The sequence below is a fragment of the Nannobrachium achirus genome, assembly GCF_963921795.1.
Source record: "Nannobrachium achirus genome assembly, chromosome: 22".
In the NCBI taxonomy this organism is placed as follows: domain Eukaryota; kingdom Metazoa; phylum Chordata; class Actinopteri; order Myctophiformes; family Myctophidae; genus Nannobrachium; species Nannobrachium achirus.
The window spans coordinates 32,824,174-32,851,791 of NC_137829.1; the positions used below are offsets into that span (position 1 = coordinate 32,824,174).

Consider the following 27,618-nt stretch of genomic DNA (forward strand, 5'->3'; position numbering starts at 1 on the left):
GTCATAAAAGGTACTGTAGGGCAGGCTACATACAGACCCACCCACATACACGGACACATACACGGATACACGGATACACGGATACACACACGGCCACTCTATGGAGACGGTGTGACCACCGCTCAAAAAAGTTTAAAAAATCCATTGCAAGCATTTGTTTTGCATGAAAAACATTCCTTGGGCAAAAATTTAGACCCAGAAAATGGTGAAAAGTGATGAATCATCACCTTTTTTAAACCTTTTTTGATGACTCATCAACTTTCACCATTTTCTGGGGTCGAAATGTAGACCAAGGAATGTTTTTCATGCAAAACAAATGCTTGCAATGGATTCAGAATCATGAAAACACCCCAGTTTGACCCCTCACGTGCTACTTAAAGCAGATCTTTTTCTTTTTTTAATATTTTTCTTTTCCTGTGTAGTCACAGTGTTTTGGAGTCGATGGGACAGTGAATATACAAATGGCCATAACTTTTTTTCGCGATGTTTCTGGCAGAGCAGGCCTGTCATTCTGTGGACCTTAATGACCAAACTAATTGATAAAACAGAAATAAAAAGTACGGCAGAAAATCACAGGTCCCCTCCCATTTTGGGGACTGGGTCCCCGACTATAGACACTGAAGCAAACCAAGCGAGGCTTCCAAATCTCCCTCGCCATTCAAGCAACAGCCTAAATCTCTGTCCCTAGCAGTCAATGTCCCTGGAAAGTCGTTTTCTTCTCTCCTTTTTAACGGATTAAGATAATGATATTAGACAGGGAGAAGGAGAGCGTCCATCATCCACAGAAGACTAATGGTCATCTCCATCCATCTGTGCTGCTCATTACCGTAATGACCCTCCCGAGACAGGGAGGGGCTCAGTGTGGGACCAGTAATAGAGATTAAGTAAAGACCAGTGAGTGTACACAGTGCAACCCTCAGTCTTAAAGGTGCAGTGAAGTTATTTTGTTAAAACAGCATGTCATGAGACCTTTAAGTTAATGTCGATTTGGCACACTGACCAGGGACGTGCAGAGAATGTTAAGAGAGGCAGGGGCTGACATTTCTAAGAAGGCCTTTCGGTGAAGATATTGAGAAACAGCAGACCTCCAAGCACACAACGCATCGCGCTGCGGCGCGTTGTGAGCTTGGCGGTCGGCTATTTCCGGTGCTTGATACCACACTGGAGCATAATATAGACAATATTGAAGATGTGACGTACGGCATGGATTTCTACACAGAGAGGGCAATTATTTCAAGATAAGATGCTGCATTCAAGTTCATGAGATTTTGGAAAAGGCAATTCACTAGAATGCTGCTTGGTATGGCATTTCTTTAACCATAGTAAAGACTGCATTCATGGTCTTTTTACAGATGGATAAAGGGGCAGGGGCTCAAGCCCCCTTTGATGTCATTGTGTGCACATGCCTGCTGTGCTGACTATTAAGAAAATGAAAACATGGCACTTCATCTCAAAAAGGCTGCGACCCCCACTCGCTATATTCTGATCGTAATCATTGATATAGAGTGTTTGTTCAGTAACACGGGTCTCTCTGTCTCTCCAGCTCTTTACACAAATAATGCATGCTATCCGATCAGGAGGCATAACTCACACAGAGTACAGGATACGAAGAGAAATAAAATTGGAAGTGATGACACAAAGAAATGAGCAGCAAAACATTGAAAGTGGAACACTATAAAACAAGTTGATAAATGGTTACTACCTTCTGATTAGCTGACGCTGTCAATCCACCTGAACATGTATTTTCAGTTTACTAAAGAGCTGGTGTGTAAAGGCCTGTCCATAGTATCTCCCAAATGTTGGGTGAGTTGGACTTTCCGACGTGCACATTTCCGAACTCTAATTCAGTCTAATGCTTTTCAGAAGTCCCGAGTGACGTCATTTTGTAGTCGGACCGGACCTTTTGACTGAAAAGTTCGGTTTCGGTCAAAGTATGGACCTTTACCTTTATAGCAATAGTTGCGCCGATTTGCGCGCGCCTGTGTGAGCTTTTGAGAATGCACGTGTGATAAGAATTGCACATAGAAGAGTTAAGTGAGTGATTTGTGCGAGTGAGTGATTTAGTTTTTGTCCTTACTTGTGTATTTGCGCACATCCTAATGTGCAGAGATTTGTGTGCTCGCACCCTTACAATGACGCAAACATCTATGCTTCCCCCTCACTCTGTGTGAGTCAGCGGCTGCACTGCGATGCCGACATGTGTTCTGTATCAAATGAACAGAGCATGACCTCAGCCTTGAACCCAGAGACAACGTCGATGAGCGGCTGGCAAAGGGATTCTCACTCCATAAGGCAAGCACTGCTCACAGCAGCCAGTGGTGGTGGGAAAATTACTACTAGTAAGACACCTGAGGGTGACATGCAACCTCAGGGTGACATGCGACCTCGCCCCAAAGGGCGAGGTCGCGCCAATTCTTGACCATCTGGCCAACCACAGCGTTTCTCTGACGATTCTAGTTGTTGTCATTCTGGGGGGAGTTTGTTCATGTTTTTGTGAGGGTATCAACCCTAGGAGACACGGGGAGAACATGCAAACTCCACACAGAAAGGCCCTATCGCCCCCTAGGTGGGGTTGGCGATAGGGCCTTTCTGTGTGGAGTTTGCCTAAACATGGAGATGTGGTACAGAATGACTCATATATGGGCATAAAAAGTATGTCATGTGACATCACTTCCTGTACAGACAGTCAGACAGACAGACAGACAGCCATTGACTCCGGCCTAACATCTTGACCATCATGTCAAAATGTGTCAGATCCTCTGTCTAGGTGAGAAGTTATTGTATTGTAATAACATACTATACCATACAGATTGAAAAAAATTACATTTTATTCATTAAAAAGGTTAAATAGTGCCTTTAATGTTATATTACTATTAAGACGCCTCAGGGCGACAAGCGACCTCGCCCCGCGCCACAGTGATGTGGACATCAGGGATCTCCATACTGCATGGGCATAACAGGGATTAGTTCCCCTGGCATTACAGGGATCTCCATATCTCCATATATGGGCATATAAGGTATTTGTTCCCCCTGCCATCACAAGGATCTCTCTAACAGGGCATCATTAATATTGAGACATCAGGGAACTCCATATATGGGCATAAAAGGGATTCTGTTAGTGTGATATCACAGTGAAGCCAGAGCGTGATGTCAGAGCGGCAAACCCATAGACCGTAATGTGTAAACGTCTACACAAACAAGCTGTGACGTTTCTCATAGTAAACTGCGACCTTCGGTCGCAATCAATACAATTGTAGTGTTGTTTTTTTATCCAGTTATTTCGGGAGCCAACTTGCAATATCCTCATGACCCACAAGTGGGCCTCGGCCCACATGTTGAGCATGGCGGGCTTACAGTATTACCTCAAGCTGTTAGGTAAGTACTCAACACAGGCTATTTTCATCCAACACTCAATGTTTGTACAAGCTAATAAGTCTCTCTAAAAATCAATGTGTGACATTGAAGTACTAATGCAGCAGCCTATTGTGTGTGTGTGTGTGTGTGTGTGTGTGTGTGTGTGTGTGTGTGTGTGTGTGTGTGTGTGTGTAATAACTCTCATTTGTGGCATTCCAGCCATATGAGCTCACTAGTCAGGAACAGAACTATGATAACCTTCACATACACGCGCACGCATGTACACACACACACACGCACAAACACATGCACGCACGTATGCACGCACACACACACACACCTGCTATTGTGGCGTATCCGTGTATGCAGACTGTGAAGTCCAGTGTGTTCATGGTCTGCCTGTTCTTTACAACTCTCATGCTATGACCTTTGCCAACGTCACAGAACAATGCTTTTGGTGCTCACACTTGGTGCCACACCGTGAGCTTGTATATCTGCTATTTTTCAATAATTAAAGCACACAATAATGCGTAATAATGCGTTCCTAGTCTAAATGGGTTAAACCCCCTCCCCTATGAAGTACATTCATGGGGGGCCCGCAGTGAATCCTTGTAGGGCCCAGAATTTGGTGCGACGCCCCTGGTTATACAGGTAAGTATGGGCCAAGCAGAGCAACTGTGTGCCCCTGGAATGCCATAGGAATGTCATAGAAGCATTATTAAAATGAATAACTGTCATTACAGGAAATTAAGAGATTATTATGATTATTATAATCATAATAATAGTTGCTTTTGCCTCATAATTATTATGAGGCAAAAGCAACCGAAATATCGTGGGCCCAACTGAAGAAAACTGCCCAAAACAGAGTCCGATGGCGGGGTGTGATTGCGGCCCTATGCTCCATCTAGGAGCCTACAGGAATATTATTATTAATATTACAAAACATGCATTATCAACTTCAGCCCTTCGGCCATTAGAAAATAGCCGATCTACAAGCTCACAACCACCCTGTAGACAATATGCCTTCCGGTTGGTTCCAAGATTTTTCTAGCGGAAGTGCTGCTTTTAACGGAAGTTACGTTAGGGTAATTCCGGGGAAGCTCACTTCCGGGGAAGCTCACGCGGCGGAAGTTGAACGCTTTCTGCCTTTTATTGTCACCAGGCTTTTCTCTTCGCAGATGAGTAAGCCTGGCTACGCGAGGCTAGCTCACAATGCGTTGTGATGCGACGCATTGTGAAAAGATTTCAGAAAAAATATTTAAAAAAAAACGCATTTCAAAAGATTGGTGAACATTTGAAAACTTTAAACGGGACATTCTGCATAATGAGTATGTTTACTTTTGGCACTTTAAGTACATTTTGATGCCAATACTTTTGCACTTTTACTCAAGTACATTTTGAAAGTACTAATTATTTCTACATTGTAATATTGATACAAGAACAAAACATGAGTACTTTTTTACACCACTGGTAGCAATACTTTAGATGTTTAGCAATATCGTAAGGTCTGGTATACTCTGGTATATTTTATCGGTGCTCCTACTGACATGCAGTCAGTAGCCCCATTTCCACTATAGGGCCAAACCAGAACTATAACCAGAACTTTACAGAACCAAGAACTTTCAAGAACCTGTGAAGTTCCGGGACCAAGTTCTACTTACGTTTCCATACAACGAGAACTAACCCGGGAAGGTCCCAAAAAAAGACCAGCAGCGCTGCTGGCCCGTCCCATAGGTTCCCAGAACTAAAGTTTAGTTCTACCTCAGGAGCAGGACCTAAAAAAGGTTCCAGGAACCTTGTCTGGAACCAGCCCATACGCAATGGAAACAAAACCAGAACCAAAAAAATAGGTTCAGGTTCCTGAAAGTTCTGGTTCCACTGCAGTGGAAAAGGGTCTAGAGACCCTGCTCATTCATGCTGGTGTTACATACTGTATAGTCGTTGTCAGGTGGAAACCTTGTATGCTGTCCAAAACCTCCCTTTTTCAAATTATTTTAAGAACGATTTAAAATAGTGAAAATAGCCGATCTACAAGCACACACCGCCTCGCATCGCGAGGCGTTGTGTGCTTGCAGATCTGCTATTTTCACTAGTTTTGTGGGACAGTCTTGTACGATGAAGCAGGGCTTTACTTTACGAAAAAACATACACATTTGACGATATATATACGTCACAAAAGGCCAGGCCTCCAAAAATATCCCGAGGCTGAGGTCCTTTCCTGGAAAACACCGGTCCTCCCTGCGTCAGCGGCGCGCTATTGTCACGGCGGCGAACGCTGCGTGTCCTGGCAACCGCTGAGGAAAGAGGAAGCTGTGTTCCTGGTGCACATTATCAAACCATGTGAGATGGAGAGTGTTTGTAAACACTGCTGCTGCACAGAGCCCCGCTGAGTGAGCCACTCAGGGGTGTCACAAGGGGGGGGAAAGTTGGACTGAGTTACTAGGGCCCAAGGTGGAGGGGCCTTAATTATTTTATACTTTAGCTATTGAAAAATAGCAGATATATAAGCTCACAGTGCGGCACCGAGTGCCGCGCTGGGATCTTGTATATCTGCTATTTTTGAAAAGTCGTGAAAATGTTTGCAAATCTTTGAATATATGTATTTTTAAGCGAACATTTGTAACTCAAATTTTGCTTCTGGGGGGTCCCTGGAACTAAATATTTTGAGATGGGGTTCTGTGGCCAAATACATATCATTTTGGGGGTCCTTTACATGAAAACGTTTGAGCACCACTGACATAGAAACATTGTTTTTTTCAAAAAACCTTAGAAGGATTTGAAATATTCAAAAACTTGCACAAAATGTTCACGATTTTAAAAAAAAATAGCAGATCTACAAGCTCACATCGTGGCACTCGGTGCCCTACTTCAGGGCACAAGGGAGGGTGATCACTGGCACACTGGCATCAGTGTGAGAGAGAGAGGTATTTTCTTTTAAAGTTAAATATATAACAAGAATACTCTGTTAAATTAAGTCTCCTTACATCTCCAGTATATGGAAATTACATCCTACATTCTCATTCATTCAAACTCCTATAACTCTGACTGGGGAGGGAGTCTGGGAGATGGGTGAGGTCATCATTATAGAGTCTAATGATCATTACATCCTGATGTGAAAGAAAATATTTCTAAAGAAGAACAAATAAAGGTTGTTACGTATAACCTATGGACAATCAAAATCAGTTATTTTGATGTGAAGTCATACGTCAAGAAAATGAAAACTTGGCACTTCATGTCAAAAAGGTTGCCGACCTCTGCCCCACTTGATCATACTACGGCGTCACAGAAAAATAGCAAAAGTAGAGATCGGCAAACTGAAAAAGCGGCACAAAGGGACGCGTTCTAAACTCGTCGACCTGCCACTTTTTTAAATTTCAATCCTGTAAAGTAACAGTTTCAGACATATGAGGTCAGGACAGAGACGATATACTAGTTGAATGGAATCCTGATACTTTTTTCACTCTTTTTTCCCCCACCAGCCTAGATGAGCTGGACTCTGTGTGCTAATAGTGTCCATGGATAAGGGACATATAGTACACACACGCACACACACACACACACACACATGCACGCGCGCACGCACGCACGCACGCACGCACGCACGCACACAATCTTACACAAACACAGTGTGGAGAGGAATTAGTGTACCTTATAGAATTGATTGAAGTATATTGCTGGGTGTTTTGTGTATTGCATTGTCTTGTCTTGATAGTATGTAGTATGCATTGATCCGAGCAAAACGATTTGCCCTTTGGATAACAAAGATAACTAATCTAATCTACTCCAGATCTCTTAGCCGAAGACAGCCGAATGAGCTGATCTCAAATGCTCAACGCGCCGCATTGTGAGCTTGTACAGTAGATCGTCAAGTTTAGCTACTTTTTCCTGACACTCTTGTACGGCGAAGTAGAGCATTCATTTACAAACGAAAACGTTAACCCATTCAGAACGGGTACACATTATTGTGTATCATTATTTTATGCTTTAACTATTGAAAAATAGCAGATATACAAGCTCACAGCGCGGCACCGAGTGCCGCGCTGCGAGCTTGTAGATCTGCTATTTTTTTTAAATCGTGAAAATGTTTCTATGTCAGCAATCTGGCCAGCCATCGTCAAAGAAATGGTCCTTTTCACTTAACTGGAGCTCAGTTAGTCTGTTCTTGAGAGACTACTATGTCAGTGGTTCTCAAACCTTTTCACTCCCAAAATTATATGTATTTGGCCACGGACCCCATCTCAAAATATTTTGTTCCAGGGACCACCCAGAAGCAAAATTTGAGTTACACTCGTTCGCTTTGAAAATACATATATATTCAAAGATTTGCACAAATTTACACGACTTTTTCAAAAATAGCAGATCTACAAGCTCGCAGCGCGGCACTCGGTGCCGCGCTGTGAGCTTGTATATCTGCTATTTTTCACTGGTTAAAGCATTCAATAATTCTAGGCCTAGATTTAAAAAAGACGAAAACGCTTTCTGCCTGACAGCGACGGTATACAGAGAAAGAGACACTCTGCGCTGATCACACCTGCTGGGGCAGACGGATAAGATCCTCTCTGGCGGGTGGAAACCTGATGTCCAAAGCTGATTCGCAGATCTGCAAGCTCGTAAACGCAACACTTTTTGGTTAGATGGTTAAAATATGGAGATAAGAGGTTTCTGCCCGACAACAACGATATCTGCTTTAACCAGACATGCGCGCGCACAGGCTTTGCACGCACGAATGCCCACATGGCGCACGCACCTCTGCCACATGGCCACGCCTGGTTGCTTACGATACAGTGGAGGAGAGTTTGAACTAAGATCAAATTCAATTAGAATGACAGTTAAATGTGTCCTTGCCATGTGGGTTTATTTATCCCATGAATCACTTCTTGTGAGAGTGGTATCCACAGGTGTTTTGTTGTGTAACCTGATGAGCGGATTCTGTAGTGTCCTCTAAGGCCGGATTTAGACTGCAGTCAAATCCAGACCAAATCTGATTTGGTTCTCAAATCTGATCTTTTGGCCCGAGTTTTCACACTGCATTTGCAAGTGACACAGATCTGATCTGTGCGTTCTGACTGATTTTAACAGCGTCAGCCCAAAGCTGCCCTGCATCTACATCTGCTTTGGTTGCTCGGGTTGCGCAGCAAGTGACGCTTGGCCAGTTTGATGTGACTTGCATGTGACCTGCATATAACTCAATGTGGTGGATGTGGTTGCTGCTTTCAGACTGAGTCAGATGTCCTCAGATCCGGATCGGATTTGAAACCACCTCTGGATGTGGTTTTTCAAAATCGGATTTCATCTGACCTGCATGTGACCTGTCTAGATTTAGACTATTTAAAAAAAAATCGGATTCCACTTTTGATGTGACTCAGATCTGATTCAGGCTAGATTCCAGTGGCAGTGTAAAGCCGGCCTAACAGGCTGCAGACACAATACAATTGTGTTAAAAATAAAATACATCACAAAATGGCCACTTTCCAAATACATAAACACAAAACGCCCCATAACAAATCTCAGCTCATCCTCTGACACTGCCAGAGACCCCTGGCAGGTGGAGGATGTCCCTGTGGGTTTTTCAGAGCTGTGCCAGTGGGTGCTATACTGCTGCTGTCGGGCAGAAACCTTGTATATCCATTTATATCCCACAACTTGTTATGTTTTTCTATAAATCGAATGCTCTACTTCAGAGGTTTTCAACCACTGCTCAGATGTCATCAAATGGTGGTCTGTGGCTCAAATGCCCAATAGATAATATGAAAAAGGTTAAAAAACACTGCTCTACTTCATCAGACAACTTACTGTACAGTGTCACACTGAAATTGCAAAAAATAGCCAATCTACAAGCTCACAACGCATCGCAACACTGTGAGTTGTAGATCGGCTATTTTTGCAATTTATGTTTTATTTGTATTTTTTCAAGTGAAGGTGAACGTGGTTAAGACTTGTCTGGGGGTTGTATACATATCGGACCAATAAATACTATTAAAAAGGGCTAGCAACTTAACGCGGATCCTTGTTCTTTCCACTTCCTGAAAAGCAACAGTTTACATAGGTTTCCACCCGACAGAGTGTGCCAGGTTGAGGAAGCAGCCAGGGCTAATGTTCCATCCCAAGCAAAACATTCACTTATACTGGACGCTCTCGCTGTCAGTTCTCTACTAGCTCATGTTGTGATGGTCAGACCTGCTGGCTCGGTGGCTTATGCATATCAAAGTGCAGGTACTAAAAAAATATAATTGAGAATGGCTGATCTTCACTAAAACTCCAGAAGTTACATGAGCTTTATTATTCACCATTTATACTTTGCAAATCTGATTACAATTTAAAGGATATTTTCTATCAACTACTCACCCCATGAATTCATGGATCTTTTGTAGTTTTTGTCGCATTCCTATGGCAATAATTTGAGGAGGCTCTTTGTGTCTCATAGGGAACAAAGCAGACTCTTTGGGTCTCCATAGAGAACAAAGGAGGCTCTTTTGTGTCTTCATAAGGAACCACTGCTGGTCATCAAATTATTTGCTTAGAAATGTGACAAAAACTAAAATAAATATCCATGATTTCAAGTCTCCACGGGGTGAGAAATCGACAGCAAAAAGTAATTTCTTTGGGTGAACTATCTCTTTAACACAACTACTGCCTCTTAATCTGAAGGTTTGCTCGGTGCCACGCCGTTTCCTCCATAGGCCGCCGCTATTATTTTGAAGGGCCGGAAGGGGGTTGTTTTTGTTTTTTTGGATTATCACTTGACGGCAACGATTACGTCATCTAGTCACATGACAGTGTGAGCCCAGAAGAGAAACATGTCTGCGCCCAGCTTTTGTGTACAGTATGGAGAGTGACCATCCTTTGTATAAGAATGTCCCTTTTGGAGAAAATGAAGTCTCTTTATGGGCCTCTCAATGGATTTACTATGGAGGACGTTAACTTCGCGTGCACGCCCGACGTGCGTTGTAAACAAATCGCGGACATTACCGATGCGGGCGGGACCGGAGCGACGTACAGTAAGTAATAATATCTTTACTGTATATACAGTAAGATTGACAGTCCTCGCCGTCAACGGCGCCATGGTATTAACCCTTTCAATGACGGTGAGCGTCGTCAAGGGCAGCAGAACAGTTAAGAAAGATTCAAAATTCACAAAAAACAACGTTGCTCTCAATCTCAATCTAGCCACAGCCAGTTAATCAAACACAATGGCCCTCCAGCTGATATCACAGCGGAAATTGCAAACCTGTTAACCCTTAGCCTCTCCTCGGCTGCGTTTAACCTCGCCCGCCACTTGATTGACGAAACCGTGACACAAAGATGACCCCGGGTCACCTCAGATGACCCTTTCTTTTAGAGCACTGAGTGACGCAACGCAAGACAATGCCTTCATCTTTCCGCAGGTTTCTGGAGCAGCGGCTCTCAAAGTGGGGTCCGGGGGACTCCACAGGGGTCCCTGGAAGGGGCTCCAGGGGGTCCACGGCAAGATGAGTTAATATAGCATCACAATCAGTTTAACAACTTTAACCCTATTAGGCTATTGAAACATAGCTGATCTAGGCTGTGTGTGTGTGTGTGTGTGTGTGTGTGTGTGTGTGTGTGTGTGTGTGTGTGTGTGTGTGTGTGTGTGTGTGTGTGTGTGTGTATGTGTGTGTGTGTGTGTGTGTGTGTGTGTTTGTGTGTATGCAGGCATGTGCACACATAGAAAGGGGGCTTGAGCCCCTGCCCTTTTATCCATCTGTAAAAAGTGCCCTCTCCAGACCATGAATGCAGTTTTCACTACAGTGAAAGAAATGCAAATATCCACCCTTTCCATGCCATACCTGAAGGCAGCATTCAAGAGAATTGCCTTGTCCAAACTCTCCTGAACTTGAATGCAGCATCTTATGTTGAAAGAATTGCCCTCTCTGTGTAGAAATACATACTGTACGCCACATGTCCAGTATTGTTCAGTGTGGTATCAGGTAGGGGTGGCTCGGTATCAACATTTTGTTATCGCGGTTACCGTCCTCCCATTTACCGCCGGTATTGCGGTAATTACCGCACCCCCGTATCTATTAATTAAGGTTCGGCGATAAGACAAAATATTCCTATCATCTGCCCCAAATTCATCGCTCCACGGTCCTATAAGCCCGACTGCTCGAGTTCCCCGTACAGCACAGTGGGTCTGGCTTTTGAAAGTAGCAGATCTACAAGCTCACAACGCGTCGCGTTCGCAACGCGTTCTGAGCTTGTAGATCTTTGCAGTGTTGGGTTACTATAGTAACGTAGGCTACAGAGGCGTCAATTGGGTATGGCAAGCTATGGCACCTGCCATACCTAGGCTACAAGGGGGAAATAATAAAATGTACTTTTCATCGTGCCTGTTGCTAAGGTATGGCAACCGTCATGTTGCCATACCTTAGCTTTTTCTGAACTGACGCCACTGGTAGGCTACTGGGGCTTCAGACACTGCACGCTGTTTGTGAACAAACCAGATGAGACGGGTATAGTGATTGTGTACGGTCTGTGATTATGCAAACTCACGTCTCAAATCGCATTGATTGAGTGGTGATATAAACATAGTAAACAGGTTTTAGTTACCAGACTTGACAGAAAAGGTTGTAGTCGAACAACGACGGGCACACGCGCTACTGTAAAAGTACTCACGTCTAGCGCTGGTTTCATTTTCGGTTTTAGTCCTCGCGCTCCGCCCGTATGAATAAAAAAGAAACGGCCACGAGGTATGTATAAACATACTTGTGTGAGTTGTGTCGTGTGGATTATGGAGAAAGTTTAACGCTGCTGAGGCTACGAGGCTACTGCACTGCTACAGTGTCCACTGTGTCTCACTCTCCGACTCTCACACTGTGACGGGCCAAGCTTCCAATTGTTCCAAACATGTGGTGCGCGGCCCAGAGCAGAGCGGCATGAAGCGCATGCGGTCCTCGCTTCTCCCCCGTTTTAAAACTAGCTCGTTCTCAATAAAAATAGCCTATTTTTTGTCTTCTTTTGACCGCGGTAAGGACCCTGACACCGCGGTAGGCCGCGGTATACCGCGATACGGCGGTTACCGAACCCAGCCCTAGTATCAGGCACCGAAAATAGCCGACCTCAAAGCCCACAACGTACCACGCTGCGGCGCGTTGTGAGCTATTTTGCTAGTTTCGATATATTTTCGATATTTCCACCAAAATGTGGCCCTTTTACATATTTCAGCCCCTGCCTCTCTAACATTCTCTGCACCTCCCTGCGTGTGTGTGTGTGTGTGTGTGTGTGTGTGTGTGTGTGTGTGTGTGTGTGTGTGTGTGTGTGTGTGTGTGTGTGTGTGTGTGTGATCAAGCTCACATAGATATTCAGATTCTTCTCTTCTGGGGGTCCCTGGGGGGGTCCCCCCCTTCAAAATCTGTGGCCAAATTCAGTTTGGAGGTCTGTTTGGCAGGGGCGTCACAAGGGGTAGGAAAGTGGGACTGAGTTACCAGGGCCCAAGGTGGAGGGGCCCTAGTAACTTTAGCTATTGAAAAATAGCAGATATACAAGCTCACAGTGCGGCACCGAGTGCCGCGCTGCGAGCTTGTAGATCTGCTATTTTTGAAAAGTCGTGAAAATGTGTGCAAATCTTTGAATATGTATTTTTTAAGCGGACATTTGTAACTCAAATTTTGCTTCCGGGGGGGTCCCTGGAACTAAATATTTTGAGATGGGGGTCCGTGGCCAAATTCATATCATTTTGGGAGTCCTTCACATGAAAAAGTTTGAGCATCACTGACATGGAAACATGTGTTTCTTGCACACTTTTTCACAATTTTTCAAAAATAGCATATCTACAAGCTTGCAGCGCGGCACTCGGTGCCGCGCTGTGAGCTTGTATATCTGCTATTTTTCAATAGTTAACATTCATGGGGGGCCCGCAGTGAATCCTTGTACCCAGGGCCCAGAATTTGGTGTGACGCCCCTGCTGTTTGGGAACCACAGGTTTAGAACAGGCGTTGCTCAATGCAACCACCTCTGTTTCCCCCAAACAAACTGGCATGAGAAAATGTGGACGGTAAACAAGTCGATGGTGACGCAACAGCATGTGTTTGTCATTGTACCACAGGAGAGTAAACTAAAGTCTTCATTGGTACACTTTCTTTGGCCTACATCTGCAGCAGAACACTTTCTTCAAATGATCTGCTTTCACTCCCATGGATTATAGTCTGACCTGTCACATTTTGAGGCAAGTCTTTCACAGGTTATATTTGAAAAGTAACCAGTCTAAGCAGATGAATCTTTAAAAGGTTATACCCGCACACGGCCACTTGCAACGGACTGACCTCATGCTTCCTTAGCCGATCTACAAGCTCTCAACGCCTCGCGCTGCGAGGTGTTGAGAGCTTGTAGATCGGCTATTTGTGGCAAATTGGTTTGGTGTAGAGGTAAAAAAGAGCAGACCATGAAGTATAGAGTAAAAGGTCAAGTTTACTAAGTATCAGCGATGTATGATTGCAAGTGGTTAAGTGTCAAACAAACAAGTCTACGAATCTAATGAAATCAATGAGAATCTCCATCACACATTTATACAATATATATTTATACAATAAGCAGGGACCCCCTCGTCCCTGCTTCAGCTCTCTCCCTCTCTGCTAAGGCTCCTTGGCCTGAAAACGCTGAAGACCCCTTGGCTACAGGGCGGTGGAGGTGGGTGGGTTGGCGGGGGGGGGGGGGGGGGGGGGGGGGGCGGGGAGATGTGAAGGTTACTGACCTCGGCAGACGAGACCCTCCTGGAGGACAGTCTGCTTGCAGGCTCCACAGTGCTTGGCCTTCTTGAAGGTCTTCACCCGGAAGGTATGGGAGTGCAGGGCCTCCAACTCCTCTGGCTGCAGGGAGAAGACAAAAGAGAAAGAATGTTTGTGTTAAAATGTCACCAGCACAGCTCACGTTTCAATGAGTCCAGGTGGCTGAGTTCCATTAGCTCAACTGTGTTTTTGTTTTGGGTGTTTTTTTTTACCCCTAGAATTCAATGTTTCTTCCTTTTCCACCCACCCGGACAGTCCCAAAAACATTCCAACAGATGGATAAACATGAGAACATTTCAATACGTGCTGACGAAGAGGTAAGAGAAGGAGGTTTCAAAGAGAAGCGGGTTTAAAGGATTTTGCTTGTTAACCTGTGTCCATTTTTTGGACATGTTTTAGGCATGTCATGATAGGTGAACATTTACCAGCTTTTATTTTATCAAAGTGGTACATTTTTCAGGGCATACTACTACTACCATAATATAGGAAATCTGAATCTGGTGATATGACATGTATTGCTATAAAGCAGTTACAATTCAATAGCTTGTGACATTGCGATACGATAAGGTGATATTTCACATAAATAAAATCTGATTTGAGGAAAACTGGAGTAGTATAAAAGAACACACTGTCACCATTTTGCAAAAAATGTGAGTAAATAGACAATAGGCCTACTATGTATAAATTAATTCATATTTATCAGTCCTTGTAACAGCCAACATCATACAATCTGTGGTGTAAAAAGTACTCACATTTCAGAATTCAAAATGTACTTGAGTAAAAGTATGAAAGTTTTGGCATTAAAATGTACTTAAAGTAACAAAAGTAAAAGAACAAAATGTTTGAAAATAGCAGATCTAAAAGCTCACAAAGCGTCACATTTTGAGCTTGTCGATCGGCTATTTTCAAATAGCCAAGGTATATAATAGGGCTAAATCGGTTCATGTTTTATAATATTATAATTTAGATCTGCAAAGTAACTAGTAACAAAAGTTTTCAAATAAATGCAGTGGAGTAAAAGTACAATATTTGGATCCAAGATGTAGTGGAGTAGAAGCAAAAGTATTGGAAATTGGAATTATTCAAGTACAAATAACTCAAAAGTGTACTTAGTAGTTAGTTACTTTACACCACTGCATACAATAGTACACCTTTTGACTGAGTAAAGCAATTCACATTTTCCTGTATCAATTAAAAATGAGAATCGACACAGTACCAGAAAACATAATATTGTGATAGTGAAGCGTATTGATATTTTCTTATCACTCTAACGACCTTTAAATGAACTTGAAGATGCCCACGGTACAGTATGTCAATGTGAAAGGAATCCTTCCAGACACAGCCAGGAAGTGAGACTGTTTCACCCACAACGTCTTAGGCAGACAGAAAAAGAACAATGCTTGAAAAACAACATTATGTAGTAGTCCCTCCATTCTCTCTCCCTCCCCCTCTCCCTCTCCCTCTCTCTCTCTCTCTCTCTCTCTCTCTCTCTGCAGGTGTGTTCTGGAAGGCTGTGATGAGGTGATTGCTATCTGACATTATCCTTAAAGTCACCCCTTCCTCCCCACCATCTGTCTGCCGTGTCCTTCCCCATATTCCATCTCAATTTGCACACGCGCACGCACACACACACACACACACGCACGCACACGGATGCTTCCCGTCTGCCTTCTCAAGCCAAATGTAAACTCTGTAGTACGCCAAAAAGAACACGATCGGTTGTTCCTGTTCGGTAAGCGACACCCTTTCACTACGGAGCCTCAATGAAGCTCAGACCTGCTCGTCCACAGAGTGGGAACGCAACGCAGAGAAGAGCACATGGAGGTTGGATCCTCCTCGCGATATTATCGTTTATCGAGGTATCACTTCTCCCCTAGACAGGCGCGAAGTGATGCGACACGTTGTGAGCTTGTAGATCGGCTATTTTCAAATAGCCACGGTATAAAATAGGGCTAAAGTGGTTTATGCATGTTTTATAATATTATACCCTCCCTTTTCGTCTACCCACTTTACATGTTGATGAATTGAATACCAAGGACCCCAATGGAAACAACACTGCAAGGGCTTTTTTGGTGTAATGTTTTGACTGTACTGTACTAGAATATTCAATCGATCAATATTCAATTAACCGCGAGAATCATATCGCAGAGATTTACATTTGTCGTGTAACGCGTTGTGCTAATTTTGTTTAATGTTCCCCCCAGAATATGGATGCTGGGGTGCAGATGGTTAACAAAGGGGCACTTTAAGAGTTTTTGAGCGCATTTTTATCATTGTGATAATACCGTTAATCACAATTATTTTGTCCACAATAATGGTTTGTGCCATCCCCCACTGTGTCACTGTGGAGACTTGTGACATGACTTCCTCCACATATTTGCTCAGCTGGGTCCCATTTCTACCTCGACTTTCAGCTGCGCCGGGGTAATTGTCCCCTCAACAACCCCTGTAGCCCGGCCCACCCTTACAAGAAATTCTATTATTATCTTCACACAGCAGCGTAATCTTACCAGCGATTAAAGACTTGCAGGGAATTAAATTCTATCAAAACCAAGATATCCACACACTGATTTATTTTATCAAGAGCCGATATGAAAAGCGGTTTAAAATTCTATTATTGCAACTTCCTTGTTGATGTATGGGGGTTGAAAACGCGGTCGCAACGAGAGGCGAGCGGGGCTGTGTAACGTGACCGCGTAGGAACACAGCGTGCAACAGGCATATCTCGCACCCCATGTTTCATGATAAGCCACGACTGGCTAGTATTTGTACATGTTTCAGGTGTCAGAATGGTCCCCTGTTCCAAACAACCGCCTTTCCTCTCCATGGGGCGGAGAGGAGACAGCCTCTACTGCCAAGGACAACACACTGGAAAGAGTTCTGTATCGCTCTCTCTCTCTGTGTGTGTGTGTGTGTGTGTGTGTGTGTGTGTGTGTGTGTGTGTGTGTGTGTGTGTGTGTGTGTGTGTGTGTGTGTGTGTGTGTGTGTGTGTGTGTGTGTGTGTGTGTGTGTGCGTGCGTGCGTGCGTGCGTGCGTGCGTGCGTGCGTGCGTGCGTGCGTGCGTGCGTGCGTGTGTGTGCGCGCGCGCCTCTCTCTATCTGTGAGTGTTCATTGAATGCATGTGTTTGTATTTGTGTGTGCATTCATGCGCATGCGTGTGCGTGAGTGTGTGTGTGTGTGACGTGTGAGTGTGTGTGTGTGACCAAAAGCACATACACTCCAAGGTCCTACGTGCACAGATCTGCTGAGCATATGCTTTGTACAAGAACCCCCCCCCACCCCCCACCCACCCCACCCAAAAAAAAGAAAGGGACAGCTTTATTGGATGTCTTTTCAAGGCAGGAAGTACCAGTCGGAATGGCTTCTAGCCAGGCGGCCTCCATTAAGCCAAGGTGTGTGCACGTGTGTGTGTGTGTGTGTGTGTGTGTGTGTGTGTGTGTGTGTGTGTGTGTGTGTGTGTGTGTGTGTGTGTGTGTGTACTACACATCAAACGGGACTTGAGCCCCTGCCCTTTTATCCATCTGTAAAAAAGTGCCCTCTCCAGACCAGGAATGCAGTTTTTACTATGGTGAAAGAAATGCAAATTCCCTCTTTCCATGCCATACCTGAAGGTAGCATTCAAGAGAATTGCCTTGTCCAAACTCTCCTGAACTTGAACGCAGCATCTCATGTTGAAAGAATTGCCCTCTCTCTGTGTAGAAATCAAGCATCGAAAATAGCAGACCTCCAGGCTCACAACGCGTCGCAGTGCGGCACGTTGTGAGCTTGGAGGTCTGCTATTTCCGATATTTTCACCAAAAGGCCCTTTTAGAAATTTCAGCCCCTGCCTCTCTAACATTCTCTGCACGTCCCTGGGTGTATGTGTGTGTGTGTGTGTGTGTGTGTGTGTGTGTGTGTGTGTGTGTGTGTGTGTGTGTGTGTGTGTGTGTGTGTGTGTGTGTGTGTGCGCGTGCGTGTGCGTGCGCGTGCGTGTGCGTGTACGTGCTGGACAGGGTTCAAAGTGGCCATGTGGCTGGCATATTGGAGGGACTTAAGGTGGGAGATTTCATGGAGCACTGGGAAGGCCAGTGGGTGTGTGTGGCCATGCCCGGGGGAGAAGGCCCACCGGCCAATCAGAGAGAGTTCCCAGAGCGCTGTTGAGTGTGACCTTCTAACTAGTGATTGGCCCTTTCTAGTCTCCCTGTCAATCAAAGCACAGCTTTAATGAATGCAACCACAGACCTGAATGATAAAGCAGACTCACTGCGACACACACCCATGGACTCTCTCTCTGATCCTCATGCTTTCTTTCTTTCTCTACCTCTCCTTCTGTCTTCCTGCCTTCTGTATCTCTCTTTGTTCTGTCTTTAAACAGGCCAGCGATGTAAAGTAACTAAGTGCTAGGGCTGTCACAATTATTACATAATCGTCTAATCGCAATTATTTTACATAATCGCGATTATCTTTCATAATCGTCATAATCGTAATGTTGAAAATGTTTCATATATTTTTTTTAAAGTAGAAAATTGTGGAAAAAGCAGATCTATAAGCTCACAACGCGTCGCGACGCGTTGTGAGCTTGTAGATCGGCTATTTCCACTATCAATGTTATTTTTTAAGTAGAAAGTTGTCAAATATGTCCATAGTTTCTTTGTATATTTAGGTTATGTGTCATATTTGCCATGTGCAACTTCAAAGCCTAAAAGCCAAACAGAAATGTAATTGTCAACGACAAAAACACAATTAAATTGTTAATCACAATTATTTGAGTGACAATTAATCGTCATGTAAAATGTCATATCGTGACAGCCCTACTAAGTGCATTTACTCAAGTAGCCTACTGTACTCAAATACAATACAGTACTCTTTTTTTTATTAAATGTTTCACTTTACTAGAGTATACATTTGCAAATGTCCGTACCCTACATCTCAGAGACAAATATTGCACTTTTACTCCACTACAATTATTTGAATACTTTAGTTGATAGTTACTTTGTAGAATTGTATTATTAGTATTTTACTGTGTTTTAACAAACACAACAAAGCAGTGGTGGACTGGCAAAAGGCAAGGCCTCTAGAATGGAGAGGTGGTAGGGGCGAAAGAATAAATAATCTAATTACATTTAGAAAAACTGTTCCATTTAGGCTACTTACAACAGGCAATGCAGAGAAAATGGAAAGTACACTACACACACAGTATTACAAACAGCTGCAACAAGCTGAAAATATATATAAAATAAATAGTAAACAAGCTTAGGTCAACCTATAAGGCCAAGTGTGACCCACTGTAACACAACGTGAACCACTGCATGTTATGGCGGGTGTGTAGGAAGGCCAGTTTAAAAGGAGCGTTTATATCAAACTGGATAGCAGAGACATGAACCGAGCCTCTGAATTGCTCCCTTGCATGTCAACCCTCAACCTGTAAATGACATCACCATAGTCAAACATGGGAAGGATGGTCATACAAGAGTTACATTCCTCTACCTCTCCTGTTCTCTCTCTCTCTCTCTCTCTCTCTCTCTCTCTCTCTCTCTCTCTCTCTCTCTCTCTCTCTCTCTCTCTCTCTCTCTCTCTCTCTCTCTCTCTCTCTCTCTCTCTCTCTCTCTCTCTCTCTCTCTCTCTCTCTCTCTCTCTCTCTCTCTCTCTCTGACCACCTATCGATCTGCAATAATTACTGATAATTCTGTGAAATCAATAACAAGCAACAGCAAGCATAAATACTTTTTAAAGATAAACGTTCTGCATGTCAATCATTTTTCTTATAAGTTCTCCAGTCATAGGCTACTATTTGTAGTGCGCCCCCAAGAAAGAGAAAAGAAGGAGACAAGAGACAAACACGACAAAACAAAGAACTAGAACTCTGTCAAACTGTCAGTCGTAGAAAACTAAAGCCACACACAACCCACAAAACACAAAACAACAAGTGAACCTAGAAGACCTCTACAGTCCTGGTCATACTGTGATTGGCTCAGTGTGAATGAGCTCTGTCACCCTGCTAGTGATGAGAACAACGCTGTCTGAAGTGGGACAGCATTTTGAGAAGTTGTAGGGCATGACATTTGTCATTTGATGCTTATGTAAAGCAAAACAGCAAACAATATAACTGATTAATGAGAACATTTGAGAACGTCGGCACCGTCCCCTACTCTCAGCCTCAAGTAACGTCATTGCACAGCAACAAGTGTCATAAAATATTGGTTTCAATTAAAGCAATACAATTAATAATATATTTAAGCAATAACTCACACCAGCACAATATATTGTCTGGGGCGTTGTTCGGCTCGATGCAAAGCAACAGTATCTGCTATCAAAATATGGAAACATGAAAATCATATCCTAATTAAAACAACAATTTAATTACAAAAATAATTTCTTCACGAAAGTGTCCAGACACAATTAAGGCAGCTGCAATCCAAAGTTTATTTTGTTGAATTTTCATTTGTGTGCGTTGTCTTTTATCCATAGGCCTAATCAACGTGTAATAAAACAATATTGAGAAATTGCATGGCCTATATGAATCAATGTCGAAAAACGGCATGGCCTATTTCTCACCTAAAATGTTTTTTTGTTGAACAGTTTAGGGGTAGAAGAAATATAGGGGAGAATTTGGGTGTTCTGGGGGGGGGGGGGGGGGGGTGTGTTTCTTCTAGCGTAGAATATTCCATCGCACATTTTCATCATTAGACTTCCTTTCATTATCTAAAACAGCAGTCAAGTGAGGCGCCGTTTGTAAACCCGTGCCCATTGGTGTTAAGTTGAGCGTCCATTCATGTAATTATGGTCGATACACAGCTGGAAGTCTGATATGGCTGGCCGGTTTCGCTCTCAATTAATTCCCAGCTTTGGCTGTTCATGAAAACACTATTTTCAATAGCTTGGTGACAAGGGGGCGGCCATAGCTCAATGGGTAGAGGCGCCACGAGGGATTCTGAAGATCCTGGCTTGTCCCCGGCCTGCCCACTACTGTATATGTGTTGAAGTGTCTCTGAACAGGAGACTTAGGACCCATACCTTACCCCTGATCCCTAAACTTCTTTCTTTCTTTCTTTCTTTTGTATTTTGAAAAACATTTTTAAATAGTTCAAATAGCTGATCTACAAGCTCACAACATGTCGATGTAGATCGGCTATTTGAAGTACTGTATGTTAAAATGTTTTTCAAAATAGAACGGAAATATAGCTGAATATCCCTAACTCTTAATAGTACGATGTGTACAGGACATAGGTAAGTATAGGTAAATGCAGAGGACACGTTTGTACAGTGTACAGTGAGAAAACTACCCTAAAGGATTGGGGACTAATTATTATTATCCAATGGATTCTTTTTTAGAACACACAATTATGTTCACACATGAATACTGTAAAGACTTTCTGTCCTATGGTTAAGACATTGCATGTTAAAAATAAAATCACTCAAAAGCTCATTATATATATACCTGTATATATTTGCTAGCTATTCCCTGTCATAGACATGGGGCTGTCCTGAATGATCAGTTAGAGAGGACCAGTCACATATTCATACAGATGGATGTCTGGGATATGTTTTAATTTATTCTCCACAGTACAATGTATTGATATGTGAGAACATTATAAGGTGCCCTGAAAAGGAATCCATTGCATGGCTGGCTAGACACTGAATCATTTCCTTTAGCCTGGTATGAAGGGTGTGAACAATGGCAACTTATTTAGGTCGCCTACATTTTTTTAGGTTTAGCCGCAGAGTACATAAAACTGTACAAAGCCAGCTTTTAAAGCCATGGTATTATATGGATATTATACCACAGCCTAACAATCAGATGGTGTGATTTGACAAATCAGTTTTATAAATATTGATAATTACCTGTCTTCAATATTGCTAAGTAACCACCCCAGCTCTTCTTTTCATGTCCAAACCTAAAGTCTTGCTTTTGTCTTTCTCACTTCATCCTTTCTCCCTCTGTCTTATTTCTCCTTGACATTTCTTTTCCGGGGGCATCTGTCCATTCAGCCCTCCTAAGTCTTACATTGTTTAGCTCTCTTCCCTCCTCCCTCCCTCCCTCCGTCCCTCCCAACTTCTCTGTCTCCGTCTGAGCTCTGAGGTACTCCCGGTAAACAGAGAGGTGGATTTATTGCTGCAGACAGACTGCACAGGAGAAAAGCAAAGACCCATGTCTGTTTCCCATGCTCTAGGCTGCTCTCAGACAGTGCTAACCTTGTTAGCACCGAGCTAACTTTAAACCTGAAGCATTCAGTTGGAGCCAGGTGTGCAAGGTACAGAGAATGATAATGCACACGACTGTTCACCCTCTGCCACAGCCACGTCCTGGGGGTTCAATTAACACTGACAGTGTAAAAAGAAGACGGCCAAGACATGGCAGACGGCCAAGACATGGCACGACCTCGCCCTTAAGGGCGAGGTCGCTTGTCGCCTGAGGCATCTTACTAGTATGCACATCAAAATGTTCTTCTTCAATGTCACTTGAACATATGTTATGTTACGTTAGTTATTTCATATCATATCATGTCATGTCATGTCATGTCATGTCATGTCATGTCATGTCATGTAGATACTGTAGAAGTGTAGATGTTAGGTATGTGCTTATTTGTTCACCGATGCTAGCTATGTGTGGTGTGGGTGATGATGGTTGATTTAGCAGTGTTTAGAATGATGCAGCACAATATAATAGGTGTCTCTTCCCCTGGTCTCCTTTCTAAAATGCCACGACCCACATCGCCTGCTGTTGCGGTTAGTCCACCTCGGCTCGGCTGTTCTTTTATCTTGTTCATATTTTGTGGGCTTCTGATGTCCTGTACGATGTGTACAGGACATCAGAAGCCCACACAATATGAACAAGATACAAGACTTGTGGTAAAAGCAAGCACAGACACATCACGGGCAAAGGGAGAGAAACAGCAGCCCAAAGAGACTCCGGGGAAGAAGATAAGAAACACGAGAATGGACAACAGACAACAGCCGATGATGCAGATTGAGATATTGTAATCTTCTCTGAGACGTGAGATTAACTTCTACCCAGATATGATGGACCTGGAAATCTTCCAAGCAGTACAGTCCTCTGTGTTTCTGTATGGACAGGGTGGGGAAACCAACACATCCGGGGGAGTTTGGTGTTTGCTTTTAGGACAGAAATAACTTGTGTGTAATCCACGGGAAATTAACGCTCGTCACACATTTTTGTTCGGCCAATATGGAGTGCTTTTCGCTCTTATGACGTCCTTTTTACTTCTGGGGAGTCTTAAGGGGGAGAAGCGCCCATTTTCAACAATGAACTATGTCATTAATATACCTTTGAGGCCTAGGCCAGACGAATCTGGATATTTCATATACAGTATCCCAGATTTTCAGATATCCAGATACAAAGATATCTAGGTCTAAAATAATCCCCAGACCTCCACTAGGGGGACATGCACACACACAGTAAAGTCTTCAGAGTTATCCGTGTTCCATGCCTACACAGATCCAGTGAATCGGATATGTTTCAATGTCTTCCCTTATATATCCGGTTTCAAAAATATCCAGTTTTGCGGCCGAAATATCCAGCTTTGTGTGGCTGCAAGCCCCAATCGCACAAAGAAATGGCTAGCTTCAGAGATATCCAGCTCTGTGTAGCCGGCACCTGAGTGGAAATAAGAAAAACGTTTACTGTGTAGAGTGGCAAGACGGTACAAACCAGAGAAGATGTACATGCTGTCATGGCAAAGGCTCTCTGGAGTGTGAGAGGGAATGACTGATATGTGCATCGCCTCGGTTAGATCTGTCTGATCCATGCACAACAGGTGTGCAGTCACACTCAGCTCAGAGTCCGATTAGGGGCTGTCCGTTTTTAAATTGGTGTGGTTAAAAATGGGGGTTAAATAGTATTATATTCATAAAGAGATGATAGGTTGGATATCGATCTGTTATACTAGTTACTTTGTAGCACATAGGCCTAATCTATTTACTGTATGTGTTGGGGTTAAAGCTATCGACTCCAATCGTGCACTTTGATCTGGGCAGGAGGGTCTGCTAAATGCCTAAATCAGGGGTCTTCAACCTTTTCAGGCCAAGGACCACTTAGTTGAGAGACAGATGAAGCAGGGACCCCCACTTTTTTGTGGATTCCATATAGTTTCATCGTTTGCCAGCACAATCATCAATGTCATGTCAATTTGTGTTTTCAGATATTTAACCACTTGAACCGTCAACACTTAATAAACTTGACCTTTCACTCCGTACTTTGTCTGCTCTTTTTCCCCTCTACACCAAAGCTCTTTGCCGAAAATAGCCGATCTACAAGATCTACAAGCTCACAACGCCTCGCAGCGCGAGGCGTTGTGAGCTCGTAGATCTGCTATTTTTGGCCGAAGTTCTCAGAATATGGACGTTAGGGTTCAAGAGGTCAATATAAAAAAGGAGAAAAAAGATTTGGAGGACCCCCTGTAGTAACTCTGAGGACCCCCTGTTGAAGACCCCTGGCCTAAATTGTTCATTGTAAATTGGGTCTTGACGTGGGACCATTCAGGCAGCACAGAATGACAATGACACTGCAATGTAATGTATTGTACTGTATGTCACCTCAACCCTAGCCTGGCGTGGCCAGACTGTTGCCTCCCACAATTTGCGAATGCTTCCGTCATACAGTCTGGGCCAACAGAGGTTCTGATCATGAGTATCCAGCATGAGACGCGATTAAGCGGATGTGAAGCCTCCTCCCCCACTTCTGTTTTGTTTGTACAGTTGCGCACATTTATCCTAAAATAAATACAAATAATCTAAGCATTTTGATGCTCATCAGAGATGGATACCAGTAAGACTACCTAATCTGGAGATAAGCGACCGTCAGGTCGCATGTAAAAATAGGCCTGATGGTGGTGCTAAATGGTATAGATCCTTGTTGATGACATTACTCTAGACATACTGTGTACCGCGTTGCGTGATTTTAGGGCAAAATCTGTAGAAGCGGTGTCCAAAAATGTGTTTGAAAGAATCGGTCTGATGGTGGCGCTAGATGGGACAGATGCATTTTGATGACATGACTGTAGATATACCGTGTACCGGTTTGCGTGATTTTAGGGCAAAATCTGTAGGAGCAGTGTCCAATTTTCTTTTTTTTTAAATCGTCCAGATGGTTTCGCTAGATGGAACAGATGCACTTTGATGACATGACTGTAGAGATACTGTGTACGTTGCGTGATTTTAGGGGAAAATCTGTAGGAGCAGTGTCCAAAAATGTGTTTTTCAAAAATTGGCCAGGTGGTGGCGCTAGATGGGACAGATTCATTTTGATGACATGACTGTGTAGAGATACTGTGTAACGGTTTGTGTGATTTTAGGGCAACATCTGTAGGAGCAGTGTCCAAAAATGTGTCTTTCAAGAATCTGCCTCATGGTGGCGTAGAAGAGGGCCATGTGAGAAATGAGGGGTGGGGGTTGCGGAGATATGAGTTGGGGGAAAGTGTGACGTGTGACGAGTGACGTGACTGACTGACTGACAGACTGACAGTATAAGAGTAGTATAAGATATTTTAAGAGTGTAAGTAACTGCGACCTAACGGTCGCAATTATACAATATATTTTCGTGAACGGAAATGCCAGCTTCCGTTACTCGGATTTCGTTAGGTGTAGTTCCAGACTCTATACAGCATTCAGAGATTGTGTCTGACTGCGTGAGACTACCTCAACCCCAGTAGCGCGCCGCTAATCTGCCAATCTGCCGTTCAAAGACCACAAAGGACAGCAAGGACAGTGTTTGTTCCTCGGAGCCAAGTGGCGAGTACAGGACAGGATAGGACAGGGTAGGATAGGATAGGAGAGGACAGGAGAGGACAGGAGAGGACAGGATAGGATAGGACAGGAGAGGACAGGAGAGGACAGGAGAGGATAGGATAGGACAGGGTAGGACAGGATAGGATAGGATAGGACAAGATAGGACAAGATAGGACAGGAGAGGACAGGAGAGGACAGGAGAGGACAGGAGAGGATAGGATAGGACAGGGTAGGACAGGATAGGATAGGACAAGATAGGACAGGAGAGGACAGGAGAGGACAGGCAAACCCTCATTCCATCTCTGGGATAGGCCTCTCCAGTACGTAATGTGATTAGCTTAATCTAGTTAGGTTGAAACAATGCACGGGCTGTGTTGAGCCCGTCATGCTGGCAAGGGAGAGGTGTGGGCACTACTCATATTGTGTTTACTCAAGTCAAAGTAGCTGTGTAGAAAGCCAGAGTAGAAATACACTATATAGTGGAGTAGAAGAATCAAGTATCGAAATTGTATAAGTACTCAAATTAAGTACAACTTCAGTACAGTACTTGAGTAATGTATTTAATCACTTTCCAACGCTGTGTGTATGTGGGGTTGTGGTGGTCTGTGCCCCCCCTGGCATCATGACAAGGTTATTTTTATGGGAACGATGAACAAGCAACATAAGCCAGCCACAGGCAGGTGTTGGAGAAACACCCTTGTCCTGGTGAAGCACCCGCTTATCTTAACCACATTACCCAAACACAGTGATGGGAAAAGTAATCAAATTCCTTTAGTAAAAGTATCAATACTGCAATGTAGAAATACTCAGTTAAGTAAAAGTCCGGAATTCAAAATTTACTTGAGTAAAAGTACAAAAGTATTGGTATCAAAATGTACTTAAAGTACTTAAAGGTATATTCAGTGATTGTATTTCATTCAAATAAAAATATAATTGGTACATTTTCCATTCATTCTCCTCACTAGAATGTGTGCTGACCATATAAGGACTTCCACCATGGCACGTGTTACGAGCATAGCTAGATTCTGTTTTCAGAGGTGGCCAGCCAGTCCTCGACCAATCAGGGTAGAGTATGGTAAGTATGGAGTATGGAGGTAAAGGTCTATAGGGAAATGGAAATACTCAAGTAAAGCACAAATACCACAAAATTGTACTTAAGTACATGTGCTTAAATACATGTACTTACACCACTGCCCAAACAGACCATAAAGACCACAGAAACGTGAGGTGCAGTCATCTGTTATGGATGCAATTATATCGAATACTGTACATACACCATGCAGGTGTTGTCTGCGGTTCGGGGAAAGATAACAATTATTATTTCTATTACAATGCATTACAATGCACATGATGAAACCGTTTGCTATTTAAAAGTTTGTGAGGTTTGCGTAGTTTTACCTTCCTATGTGGACCCTGCCAATGGTGTTGCCACTGGGCTATTCTCGCTATTTCTACGTGTCATTATGTCCATCCTTGTGTACATACTGTACCTGCTGCTATGTGCAGTGGACCTACTGGTGATGCGTTGACACTTTTCGCACCTTATGTCCATGTTTACCTGGTGCTATTTGTATGGGATCTTATATTTACACCTGTAAACCTGTGATCAAGTCCATTGAATTAATGTCCTTTTTGGGGGTTTTGTAGGTTTGTTTACCGTTGAGTGACATTTTTTTTTTTACATTGAGCTAATCATCTGGGGACCACAGAAAATAATTTGGGGACCCCACTTGGGGTCCCAACCCCAAGTTTGAGAACCACTGCACTGAAATAAAGCTTGACAAGAACAATAGTCTGTTTG

The 27,618-nt window shown here is 43.5% G+C and overlaps 1 protein-coding gene across 1 annotated transcript in view; it reads right to left on the reverse strand.

Moving 5' to 3' along the window:
• Positions 1–27,618, reverse strand: part of tns1b (tensin 1b) — a gene marked incomplete at its 5' end in the record, with an annotated part of 487,320 nt that overhangs the window by 348,367 nt on the left and 111,335 nt on the right. Inside the window, one exon of the mRNA XM_080752851.1 lies at positions 14,060–14,174. Coding sequence (XP_080608977.1) covers positions 14,060–14,174 — 115 coding nt within the window. The remainder of the gene's footprint in view (positions 1–14,059; positions 14,175–27,618) is intronic.